General features: G+C 45.2%; 1 protein-coding gene across 6 annotated transcripts in view; it reads left to right on the top strand.

The window, feature by feature from the left end:
* Positions 1-13711, top strand: part of LOC129868293 (autism susceptibility gene 2 protein-like) — a 560243-nt gene that overhangs the window by 139994 nt on the left and 406538 nt on the right. For all 6 annotated transcript variants that reach the window (XM_055942132.1, XM_055942136.1, XM_055942135.1 and 3 more), the window contains exon 3: positions 3521-3799. In XM_055942132.1, coding sequence (XP_055798107.1) covers positions 3521-3799 — 279 coding nt within the window. The remainder of the gene's footprint in view (positions 1-3520; positions 3800-13711) is intronic.

The raw sequence follows: 13711 nt of genomic DNA, 5'->3' as shown, positions 1-13711 counted from the left end.
TCCTCTGAATTGACTTTACCCCCTCCTCTGAACTGACTTTACCTCCTCCTCTGAACTGACTTTACCCCCTCCTCTGAACTGACTTAACCCCCTCCTCTGAACTGACTTTACCTCCTCCTCTGAACTGACTTCAACCCCCTCCTCTGAACTGACTTTACCCTCTCCTCTGAACTGACTTTACCCCCTCCTCTGAACTGACTTTACCTCCTCCTCTGAACTGACTTAACCCCCCCCTCCTCTGAACTGACTTTACCCCCTCCTCTGAACTGACTTTACCTCCTCCTCTGAACTGACTTTACCCCCTCCTCTGAACTGACTTTACCCCCTCCTCTGAACTGACTTTACCTCCTCCTCTGAACTGACTTAACCCCCCCTCCTCTGAACTGACTTTAATCCCCTCCTCTGAACTGACTTAACCCCCCCTCCTCTGAACTGACTTTACCCCCTCCTCTGAACTGACTTTACCCCCTCCTCTGAACTGACTTAACCCCCTCCTCTGAACTGACTTTACCTCCTCCTCTGAACTGACTTAACCCCCTCAACCACCCTACTCTGAACTGACTTCACCACCCTCTTCTGAACTAACTTCACCACCCTCCTCTGAACTGACTTTACCCCCCTCCTCTGAACTAACTTCACCACCCTCCTCTGAACTGACTTTACCCCCTCAACCACCCTACTCTGAACTGACTTCACCACCCTCCTCTGAACTGACTTTACCCCCTCCTCTGAACTGACTTTACCCCCTCATCTGAACTGACTTTACCTCTGAACTGACTTTACCCCCTCATCTGAACTGACTTTACACCCTCATCTGAACTGACTTTACCTCTGAACTGACTTTACCCCCTCATCTGAACTGACTTTACCTCTGAACTGACTTTACCTCTGAACTGACTTTACCCCCTCATCTGAACTGACTTTACCTCTGAACTGACTTTACCCCCTCATCTGAATTGACTTTACCTCTGAACTGACTTTACCCCCTCCTCTGAACTGATTTTACCCCCTCCTCTGAACTGACTTTACCTCCTCCTCTGAACTGACTTTACCCCCTCCTCTGAACTGACTTTACCCCCTCCTCTGAACTGACTTTACCTCCTCCTCTGAACTGACTTTACCCCCTCCTCTGAATTGACTTTACCCCCTCCTCTGAACTGACTTTACCTCCTCCTCTGAACTGACTTTACCCCCTCCTCTGAACTGACTTAACCCCCTCCTCTGAACTGACTTTACCTCCTCCTCTGAACTGACTTCAACCCCCTCCTCTGAACTGACTTTACCCTCTCCTCTGAACTGACTTTACCCCCTCCTCTGAACTGACTTTACCTCCTCCTCTGAACTGACTTAACCCCCCCCTCCTCTGAACTGACTTTACCCCCTCCTCTGAACTGACTTTACCTCCTCCTCTGAACTGACTTTACCCCCTCCTCTGAACTGACTTTACCCCCTCCTCTGAACTGACTTTACCTCCTCCTCTGAACTGACTTAACCCCCCCTCCTCTGAACTGACTTTAATCCCCTCCTCTGAACTGACTTAACCCCCCCTCCTCTGAACTGACTTTACCCCCTCCTCTGAACTGACTTTACCCCCTCCTCTGAACTGACTTAACCCCCTCCTCTGAACTGACTTTACCTCCTCCTCTGAACTGACTTAACCCCCCCTCCTCTGAACTGACTTAACCCCCCCTCCTCTGAACTGACTTTACCCCCTCCTCTGAACTGACTTTACCCCCTCCTCTGAACTGACTTTACCCCCTCCTCTGAACTGACTTTACCCCCTCCTCTGAACTGACTTTACCCCCTCCTCTGAACTGACTTAACCCCCTCCTCTGAACTGACTTTACCTCCTCCTCTGAACTGACTTAACCCCCCCTCCTCTGAACTGACTTTAATCCCCTCCTCTGAACTGACTTTAACCCCCCCTCCTCTGAACTGTATAACCCCATCTGGTTGGAAAATTGCACACAATACAGGAGATGTGAGGGCTGGTGTATTGTTTCTTGGTTTGTTTGGTTATTGGAGTGTAGTATAGTGTAGGTGTAAGTGCCCACTGTTTTACCAGGGGGTGTGGGAGTGTTGACAGGGTGAACTTCAATGACTGTATTTGTTAGTGACAGAGACATGGTTGTTGCATTCATTCATTTCCAGTCCTGTGGCCTTCACCAAGTAAGATCCTAAGTGAATATGTTTTTCATTCAAATTAAATTCTTCAAGACAATACAATCTTTCATAAGGCCTTATTTTGAGGGCCTAGTTTTACCTTAATACGGTGGCCTAAACTCATGGTTTACAGGCCACATTAGGCCTGCAAGTCACATTATACTGGCTTGCAAAGTGATGTGTAATTCCTAATGGAATCCAGCATGAGTGGGGATATCTAACATTTGGAATTTTATTCACCCACAACCTGAATTCAGAATGACTGCCAGGGTTGGGAAGCCTAAGATATGAGACTGGAATAACTATTTCAGTAACGGGTGCAATAAGTCCAAGTAACAGTTTGGATTAGTTTAGGGTATGTTATGTTATTTATATTTGAGTAGTATAAGATTAATTAATCAATCAATGTAAAAACATAGATTTTGAAACAAACAATTCTAAAAAATCAACCTGCAATAGAGCATGCTGGGAAATATGATAATGATGGGCGTGGTTTTGGTTCAACCCTGATTATTAACACCAGCATTGGGGTTATTTTACACCAATGAGTGTTAATTTAACACTTACAGATGTAATGTTGCTCCTAAATCAGCACTAGAAATGTTACACTGAAAAATAAACACTAGGTAACACTGGCCAATTTGCTGTGTGTGTGAGTGTCCTAATCCTCAGCCGTGCTGTAATAGATATGTGGTTAATCACAGACAGGCAGCGTGGTGCTCTCCTATCCTTAGCCTATGAGACTCTCCTGTGACAATATGTTTAAGTGTAATGCGTCGTTAGTGCTTAACGACCCACGTTGGGCCTCTGTAGGGGAGAAGAACAGTCTCTCTTAGTACGGCTCACTGGAGAACACAGATACAATACCTACTTCCTAACTGGCATTTGTAAATGTGAATTTGTTATCTATTTTTAAGCCTAGCTTTCATGATGATCGTAATGAGCTCTTTTTATCAGGTGTAGGACGCTTATTATGTCAGGATTATGTATTTAAATGAATGTAATTGCTTTTGGTACGCTCCAGCGACAAGATAATAATAAATACTTTATTTGTTTCAGTATAGTTGTCATTTCTCCCCTTCTCTCCTGCACTGTACTTTTGTGGCTGGAGTTGTATTTTTCAAATTGTCAAAAAAATACCAAGCTATCGGTCTATTCTCCGCTCTCTGTCGCTTCAAAGACTTGACCCTGAACTACTTTGTTTCAGTGTAACGGAGTGCTTACCTCCCCTCTTCTCTCCTCTTTCTTTACAGAATATACAGTGCCTTCGGAAGGAATTCAGACCCCTTTACGTTTTCTACATTTTGTTACGTTACAGCCTTATTCTAAAATTGACCTTTCCCCTGTTCCTCTCCAGAAGGACCTGTCAATGAAGCCCCAGGAGTGCAGGGAGAACCAGGAGAACCATGAGGAGAACCAGACAGGCCCCCGCCTGCACAAGAAGAAGCCCCCCAGGGTCCCTAACGGATTCAGCCTGGACTCCCGCAAAGCCCACAACAACCACCTTAACAACCACCACAACAACCATAGCAACCATCACCAGCATTCCGACCAGGAGAACAACAACCCACGACTGGCTCCTCAGACCAACGGCAAGAAGAAGAACAAGAACAGCCTGCAGAAGAAACACAGGCCAGTCAGTACACTGTTTATTACTTGTTACACACTACACTATCTCCTCTCCACTCAGTTCCACCTCTCCTCAAGCAGCATTTTTGGTAGCCTGGTCCCAGATCTGGTATTGCGGAGTTGAGACCAGGCTAGCAGGTTGGCATATTGGGTTTTGTCTGCACACTGCAATGGTAGATGGAAACACCTGTTTAGTTTTATCATCTTGAATGTAGAAGAGGAACTGTTTGAGTGTGCGTTCAGTCTTCTGTCTTTCACTTTGGTCATAAGAGCCGGTGGAATTATCAGTCATACTATGTGTTTGATAAGGATGAAGAAGGGATTGAATGATGGGGTTTTTGATTGGAGAGTGATTTACATCTAGATTGCCCTGATTTCAAACAGATAGAGGATAATACGCTACAGTACTGCAGAATCTGTTGCAGGCTGTAAACACCTCTTGATAGCAGGTTTGAAAAAAGATTATACATTGTTACATTCCATTCCAACTCAAATGGATTCTCTAATTGTGTCTTATCATTACAGGGGCTGCTTGGCTTGGTTTCTGATCTCATCCCAGATATGAGTTCATTCATGTTACAATGAGGTCTGTAGACAGATGTTCCTTTTTCAGTATATGCAATTACTTTGTATTAGGCTAGAGATTTGTGAGGACCAAATTGCCTTATTGTTATAGAGGAATTGACTTTACCCCCTCCTCTGAACGGACTTTACCCTCTCAACCACCCTCCTCTGAACTAACTTCACCACCCTCCTCTGAACTGACTTCACCACCCTCCTCTGAACTGACTTTACCCCCTCAACCACCCTCCTCTGAACTAACTTCACCACCCTCCTCTGAACTAACTTCACCACCCTCCTCTGAACTGACTTTACCCCCCTTCTCTGAACTGTCTTAACCCCCCTCCTCCAAACTGACTTTACTTCCCTCTTCCAAACTGACTTAATCCCCCTCATCCGAACTGTCTTAACCCCCCTCCTCTGAACTGACTTTAACCCCCTCCTTTAACCCCCTCCTTTGAACTGACTTCACCCCCCTCCTCTGAACTGACTTTAACCCCCTCCTTTAACCCCCTCCTCTGAACTGAATTCAAACCCCTCCTTTGTTCTGACTTTAACCCCCTCATCTGAACTGACTTCAACCCCCTCCTCTGAACTGACTTTACCTCCTCCTCTGAACTGACTTCAACCCCCTCCTTTGTTCTGACTTTAACCCCCTCCTCTGAACTGACTTCAACCCCCTCCATTGTTCTGACTTTAACCCCCTCCTCTGAACTGACGTCAACCCCCTCCTTTGTTCTGACTTCAACCCCCTCCTCTGAACTGACTTCAACCCCCTCCTCCGATCTGACTTTAACCCCTCCTCCGAACTGACTTTACCCCCTCCGATCTGACTTTAACCCCCTCCTCTGAACTGACTTCAATCCCCCTCCTCTGAACTGACTTTACCCCCTCCTCTGAACTGACTTTACCCCCTCCTCTGAACTGACTTTACCCCCCTCCTCTGAACTGACTTCAATGTGCCTGCACATTTGTGTGTGCAGGCACATGTGTGTGTATTTGTTTGTGCTTAGTCTACTTGGCAGATGGGTGTTATTGGCTCTGAGTGTGTGTGTTAGTCAGGGGAGCTATGACAACAAACTCTGTCACAAGTGAGAGGAGCACAAAGTGGTGTTTAGGGCCAGGACTGAAGGACTCTCCTCTGCCCTCCCTGCCCATGGCACTGGGAGCAGCCCTGATTAGGGGGACAGCAGCTGCCATTAGAGCATGGGGCTTATAGGAGACATGGGCACCCACACGCACCCACACGCACCCACACACACACACATGGGCACCCACACACACACATGGGCACCCCCACACACACACACACACACACACACACACACACACACACACACACACACACACACACACACACACACACACACACACACACACACACACACACACACACACACACACACACACACACACACACACAGTTGGCTGGCACCACAGTACAGCTGCTTCAGTCAGGGGTGAAGGGCAAAGGGTGTTGGCATTGTCATCATCCATGGAAAGGATGCCCTCTAGTCTAGTCAATCCTCCTGCTAAAGACAAGGTCAAAATACATGTTGATGATGATGATCTCCCCCCTGAGTTAATACTTGGTGAAAGCACCTTTGGCAGCAATTACAGCTGTGACTGTAAAAAAAAAACACAACATGGTACAAACATTATTGGGCAGACAACAGCACAAAGGGCAAGAAGGTAGAGACAACAATGCAGCCACAACTGTCAGTAAGTGTCCATGATTGAGTCGTTGAATGAAGAGATTGAGATAAAACTGTTCAGTTTGAGTGTTTGTTGCAGCTCATTCCAGTCGCTAGCTGCAGCGAACTGAAAAGACGAGCGACCCAGGGATGTGTGCTTTGGGTACCTTTAACAGAATGTGACTGGCAGAATGGGTGTTGTATGTGGAGGATGAGGGCTGCAGTAGATATCTCAGATAGAGGGGAGTGAGGCCTAAGAGGGTTTTATAAATAAGCATCAAACAGTGGGTCTTGCGACTTGTATACAGAGATAACCAGTTTACAGAGGAGTATAAAGTGCAGTGATGTGTCCTATAAGGAGCATTGGTGGCAAATCTGATGGCCGAATGGTAAAGAACATCTAGCCGCTCGAGAGCACCCTTACCTGCCAATCTATAAATTATGTCTCCGTAGTCTAGCATGGGTAGGATGGTCATCTGAATCAGGGTTAGTTTGGCAGCTGGGGTGAAAGAGGAGTGATTACGATAGAGGAAACCAAGTCTAGATTTAACTTTAGCCTGTAGCTTTGATATGTGCTGAGAGAAGGACAGTGCACCATCTAGCCATACTCCCAAGTACTTGTATGAGGTGACTACCTCAAGCTTTAAACCCTCAGAGATTGTAATCACACCTGTGTGGAGAGGGGCATTCTTCTTACCAAACCTACAGGAACTCCTGAATTTATCTTGTAATCCGTGTGTGATTTTGAAGGTGATTGGTTACACCTGAGCTAATTTAGGATTGCTATTACAAGGGGAGTGGAAACTTATCCAACCAAAGTATCATGCAACAACCTCTCCTTCAATGTGAGCAAGACAAAGGAGCTGATAGTGGACTACAGGAAAAGCAGGCTGAACCAGGCCCCCATTAACATCGACGGGGCTGTAGGGGAGCGGGTCGAGAGTTTCAAGTTCCTTGTTGTCCACGTCACCAACAACCTATCATGGTCCAAACACACCAAGACAATCGTACAGAGGGCACGACAAAACCTTTTCCCCCTCAGGAGACTGAAAAGATTTGGCATGGGTCCCCAGATCCTCAAAAGGTCGAGAGCATCCTGACCGGATCGAGAGCATCCTGACCAGTTGCATCACCGCCTGGTATGGCAACTGCTCTGCATCTAACCGTAAGGCGCTACTGAGGGTAGTGCGAACGGCCCAGTACATCACTGGGGCCAAGCTTCCTGCCATCCAGGACCTATATAATAGGCGGTGTCAGAGGAAAGCCCATAAAATTGTCAGAGACTCCAGTCATCCAAGTTATAGACTGTTTTCTCTGCTACCGCACGGCAAGCGGTACCGGAGCGCCAAGTCCAGGACCAAAAGGCTCCTCAACAGTTTCTACCCCCAAGCCATTAAAAACTGCTGAACAATTCATAAAAATCGCCACCGGAAAATGTACATTGACCCCCCCCTCTTGTACACTGCTGCTACTCGCTGTTTGTTTGTTACCTATGCATAGTCACTCCGCCCCCACCTACAAGTACAGATTACCTCAACTAGCCTGTACCCCTGCACATTGACTCGGTACCGGTGCCCCCTGTATATAGCCTTGTTATTGTTATTCTTATTGTGTTCCTTTTTATTATTACTTTTTTTAACTTGGGAGTTGTGGGGTAGGATTTGTAGATACATGGGTTAGAACAAAAGGTGAACATTTTGAAAGGGGTTTTAGAATTTTTATAGGCACTGTATGCAAAATGTTTAAGATCACCGTCGTCTCAACCCTCTGTGGCCTCCATTATCCTTTAAACGGAATGAGGACAATCTCCTTCTCCTCAGAATTATTCTACAGCAGACATATTATCTTTTCACCGCTCCAAAGGCCTATAAATAACTGTTAAGGAATTGACCTCCTGCAACGTTATGTTGTAATGTGGAGAGGGCTGGTTCGTTCATCTCAAGGTTTAATTCTACATGAGTTAGTTAGGCTGGGCAGTAGACAGTGGAAATTAACTGTTATTAGACTGCTGGTGGTTTACACACACGTCTAGATAGGAGAGGAGAGGAGAGGAGAGGAGAGGAGAGGAGAGGAGAGGAGAGGAGAGGAGAGGAGAGGAGAGGAGGGAAAAAGAGAAGAGAGGAGAGCAGAGATAGTTTGGAGAGGATAGGAGAGCGTAGCAGAGATACACTGAACAACAATATAAACATATATATATAAACATATATATATAAACATAACATGTCAAGTGTTGGTCCCATGTTTCATGAGCTGAAATTGAAGATCCCAGAAATGTTCCATATGCACAAAAAGCTTATTTCTCACACATTTTGTTTACAGGAGCATTTCTCCTTTCCCAAGATAATTCATCCACCTGACAGGTGTGGCATATCAATAAGCTGATTAAACAGAGTGAACCCTTACACAGGTGCACCTTGTGCTGGGGGCAATAAAAGGCCACTCTAAAATGTGCCTTTTTGTCACACAGCACAATGCCACAGATGTCTCAAGTTTTGAGGGACCGTGCAATTGAGCTGTTGCCAGAGAATTTAATGTTTATTTCTCTGCCATAAGCCGCTTCCAACGTTGTTTTAGAGAATTTGGCAGTAGGTCCAACCGTCCTCACAATCGCAGACCACGTGTAACCACGCCAGCCCAGGACCTCCACATCCAGCTTCTATACCTGCGGGATCGTCTTGGGACCAGCCACCCAGACAGCTGATGAAACTGTGGGTTTGCACAATCAGATAAGTTTTGCCCAAACTGTCAGAAACCGTATTAGGTTTCTGTGTGCTTGTCGTCCTCACCAGGGTCTTGATTTGACTGCTATTCAGTGTTGTAACCAACTTTAGTGGGCAAATGCTCACCTTTGATGGCCACTGACTCGCTGGAGAAGTGTGCTCTTCACGGATGAATCCCGGTTTCAACTGTACCGGGCAGATGGCAGTGTGAATGGCGTCGTGTTGGCTAGCGGTTTGCCGATGTCAATGTTGTGAACAGAGTGCCCAATGGTGGCGGTGGGGATATGGTATGGTCACGCATAAGCTACGGACAGTGAACACAATTGCATTTTATCGATGGCAATTTGAATGCACAGAGATACCATGACGAGATCCTGAGGCCCATTGTCTGCAATCACCTCATGTTTCAGCATGATAATGCACGGCCCCATTTTGCAAGGATCTGTACAGAATTCCTGGAAGCTGAAAATGTCCCAGTAGCCTGCATGTCACCCATTGAGCATGTTAGGGTTGCTCTAGATCGACGTGTACAACATCATGTTCCAGTTCCCGCCAATATCCAGCAACTTCGCACAGCCATTGAAGAAGAATTGGACAACATTCCAAGGGCCACAATCAACAGCCTGATCAACTCTATGCAAAGGAGACGTGTCGCACTGATCCACACCCCAACCTTTTTTAAGGTATCTGTGACCAACATTCGTGTATTCCCAATCATGTGAAATACATAGATTAAGGCCTAATGCATTTATTTCAATTGACTGATTTCCTTATATGAGCTGTAACTCAGTAAAATCTTTGAAATTGTTGCATGTTGCGTTTATATCTATTTTTCAGAGTAGTTTGGAGAGGAGAGCTGAGATAGTTGTGAGGATAGCAGATATAGTTTGTATAGGAAAGGAGAGGATACATGTTTTTTAAGAGGAGAAGAAACGAGAGGAGATGAGATATAGGTTACAGAGGTATTCACAGCACTCGGAGGTGGTTTTCTGTTTCTATCGTGGAACACACCTCACAGCCAGGTGAATGTTTTCTATATCTGGCTGGCACTGACCCAACTCCCAGATATTGTAAGCAGAAAGGAAAAAATACAGAAATGTTTGTAACAGCTTCTGACATATTGCTCCGTGCTGAAATGAAGAGCACAGATAAGCGGGGTATTGTCGGTGTTGGAAATGGATGTGCACAGCCACAAACTGCAAATTGTGGGTCCAGGTATGTGTACTTAGTTTATTGCTCCTGACATTTTTCATTGTAGAACCAACCATGATTTTGTTACACACCACACACACACAGCAGGAGGGTTGAGTAGTACTCTGGCTGTGAGCGAACAATGACAGCATGTTTGACTGTACTGTACTATAAGGGCAGGGCTGCACACACAGTGCAGCAAACAGGCTCACAGCCAGGGACGTAGGCAGGTTCGGAATATCTGGAAGATCGTTTACTGCATTTCTGGAGAACAGAAAACAGAGAACAGAAAAAAACAAGCAAACATGATTCCAGTCATGAATACATGGGTTGTTGCAGCTTCAGTCACTGTAGTCGATCTACAAACGCCTAGGCTATTAGATATAACATTTGCCCTACACATGAACTCACATTAACTCATTACCGGGATTATGGAGTGAGATTTGTTTCTTTATTCTGTATGTCTACCACGATCCGTGTGTATATTCAGCATAACTCACAAATAAAACTATGATCTGTGAATATATTAAAGTATTTTGTAAATAAAAACATAATCCGTAAATATGTAAAAATATTTCACAAATTAAACCATAATCTTTGAGTCACAAAAATCACAAGTAAATTCATGATCTGTAAATACTTTTGTATATATAGTGTATGTGAACACCCCTTCAAATTAGTGGATTTAGCTATTTCAGCCAAACCCATTTCTGACAGGTGTATTAAATTGAGCGTACAGCCATGCAATCTCCATAGCCAAACATTGGCAGGAGAATGGCCTTACTGAAGAGCTCAGTGAGTTTTAACTTGGCACCGTCATAGGATGCCACCTTTCCAACAAGTCAGTTCGTCAAATTTCTGGCCTGGTCAACTGTAAGTGCTGTAATTGTGAAGTGGAAATGCCTAGGAGCAACAACGGCTCAGCCTCGAAGTGGTAGACCACACTAGCACACAGAATGGGACCACCGAGTGCTGAAGTGCGTAGCATGTAAAACATCATCTGTCCTCAGTTGCAACATTCACTACCTATTTCCAAACTGCCTCTGGAAGCAAAGTCAGCACAAGAACTGTTCGTCTGGAGCTTCATGAAATGGGTTTCCATGGCGGAGCAGCCGCACACAAGCCTAAGATCACCTTGCGCATTGCCAAACGTCGGCTGGAGTGGTGTAAAGCTCGCCGACATTAGACTCTGGAACAGTGGAAGCGTGTCTCTGGAGTGATGAATCACGCTTTACCATCTGGCAGTGCGATGGACGAATCTGGGTTTGGCGGATGCCAGGAGAATGCTACCTGCCCAAATGCATAGTGCCAAGTTGTAAAGTCTGGTGGAGGAGAAGGAATAATGGTGTGTTTTTCATGGTTCGACCTAGGCTGCTTAGTTCCAGTGAAGGGAAATCTTAACGCTACAACGTGCTTCCAACTTTGTGGCAACAGTTTGGGGAAGGCCCTTTCCTGTTTTAGCATGACAATGCCCCGTGCACAAAGCGAGGTCCATACATAAATGGTGTGTCGAGATCGGTGTGGAAGAACTTGACTGGCCTGCACAGAGCCCTGACCTCAACCCCATCGAACACCTTTGGGATGAATTGAAACACCGACTGTGAGCTAGGCCTAATCGGCCAACATCAGTGCCCGACCTCACACATTTTTGGGGAATTTTACCCCTTTTTCTCCCCAATTACGTGATATCCAATTGGTAGTTACAGTCTTGTCCCATCGCTGCAACTCCCATACGGACTTGGGAGAGGCGAAGGTCGAGAGCCATGTGGCCACCGAAACACGACCCTGCCAAGCCGCACTGTTTCTTGACACTCTGCTTGCTTAACCAGGAAGCCAGCCGCACCAATGTGTCGGAGGAAACACGGTCCAAATGACGACCACAGTCAGCTTGCAGGCGCCCGGCCCGCCACAAGGAGTCGCTAGAACGCGATGGGACTAGGAAATCCTGGCCGGCCAAACCCTCCCCTAACCCGGACGACGCTGGGCCAATTGTGCGCTGCCTCATAGGTCTCCCGGTCGCGGCCGGCTGTGACACAGCCTGGATCAAACCCGGGGCTTTAGTGATGCCTCAAGCAGTACCTTAGTGTGCCACTCACTCGGGAGGCACTAATGCCCTTGTGGCTGAATGGAAGCAAGTCCCCGCAGCAATGTTCCAACATCTAGTGAAAAGCCTTCCCAGAAAAGTGGAGGCTGTTATAGCAGCAAAGGGGGGACCAACTCCATATTAATGCCCATGATTTTGGAATGAGACGAACAGGTGTCCACATACTTTTGGTCATGTAGTGTATATCAACATAGTTCACAAATAGAATTACAATATTAACCTGTCTAGGATCAGCGTGGCGCTAGCGGCACCCACCCCCCCCCCCCCCACTGAAAAACCAGTGCCGCGAAATTCAAAAAAAATATTTTTTTTAAATATTTAACTTTCACACATTAAAGTCCAATACAGCTAATGAAAGACACAGATCTTGTGAATCCAGTCAACATTTCCGATTTTTAAAATGTTTTACAGGGAAGACACAATATGTAAAGATGTACATCTATTACCTAAAAACACATTAGCATAATCCACCATCTTTTATTTGTCCACCAACACCAGTAGCCATCACCAATTCGGCTAAACTAAGATATTTATAGCCCCTAACCAACAAAAAAACTCATTAGATGACAGTCTGATAACATATTTATGGTATGGGATAGGTTTTGTTAGAAAAAAGTGCATATTTCAGGTAGATGGCATAGTTTACAATTGCACCCACCATCACAAATGGACTAGAATAATTACAATGAGCAACGTGTTTACCTAACTACTAATCATCAAACATTTCGTAAAAATACACAGCATACACGAATCGAAAGACACAGATCCTGTGAATACAGACAATATTTCAGATTTTCTAAGTGTCTTACAGCGAAAACACAATAAATCGTTATATTAGCTTAGCACATAGCAATTAGCAGCCCAGCATTGATTCTAGCCAAAGTGAGCGATAAAAGTCAACATCGCCAAAAGATATTAATTTTTTCACTAACCTTCTCAGAATTCTTCCGATGACACTCCTGTAACATCACATTACAACATGCATATACAGTTTGATCGAAAATGTTTATATTTAGCCACCAAAATCATGGTTAGACAATGTGAAATGTAGACAAGCTGGTAAAGAAAAAGTCCTTGCGCCACTTAGACAGTGATCTACTCTTATACATAAATACTCATAAACGTGACTAAAAAATACAGGGTGGACAGGGATTGATAGACAATTTAATTCTTAATACAATTGCGTTATTACATTTTTTAATTTATCCTTACTTTTCAATACAGTTTGCGCCAAACGAAGCTACGTCAAAAAACATGGCGTCCTAAGCCACTAAAATGTTTCGACAGAAACACGATTTATCATAATAAAAATGTCCTACCTTGAGCTGTTCTTCCATCAGTATCTTGGGCAAAGGATCCTTTCTTGGGAGAAATCGTCTTTTGGTGGAAAGCTGTCCTCTTGCCATGTGGAAATGTCAACTGCGTTCGGGATGAACTGAAAAGCGTGCCCAACTTTTCACATCGTTGCAAAAATAAATGTCCCAAAATCGCACTAAACGGATATAAATTGCTATAAAACGCTTTAAATTAACTACCTTATGATGTTTTTAACTCCTATAACGAGTGAAAAGATGACCGGAGAAATATAACAGGCTAAACTAACGCTTGGAACAGGTGCGCGCCGGTGTCCTCTTGGCTCATGACGCAGC

The sequence above is a fragment of the Salvelinus fontinalis genome, chromosome 13 (genome assembly GCF_029448725.1).
Source record: "Salvelinus fontinalis isolate EN_2023a chromosome 13, ASM2944872v1, whole genome shotgun sequence".
In the NCBI taxonomy this organism is placed as follows: Eukaryota; Metazoa; Chordata; class Actinopteri; order Salmoniformes; family Salmonidae; genus Salvelinus; species Salvelinus fontinalis.
Note: the sequence above shows the minus strand (reverse complement) of the source record. Positions and strands in the feature narration are given on the sequence as shown.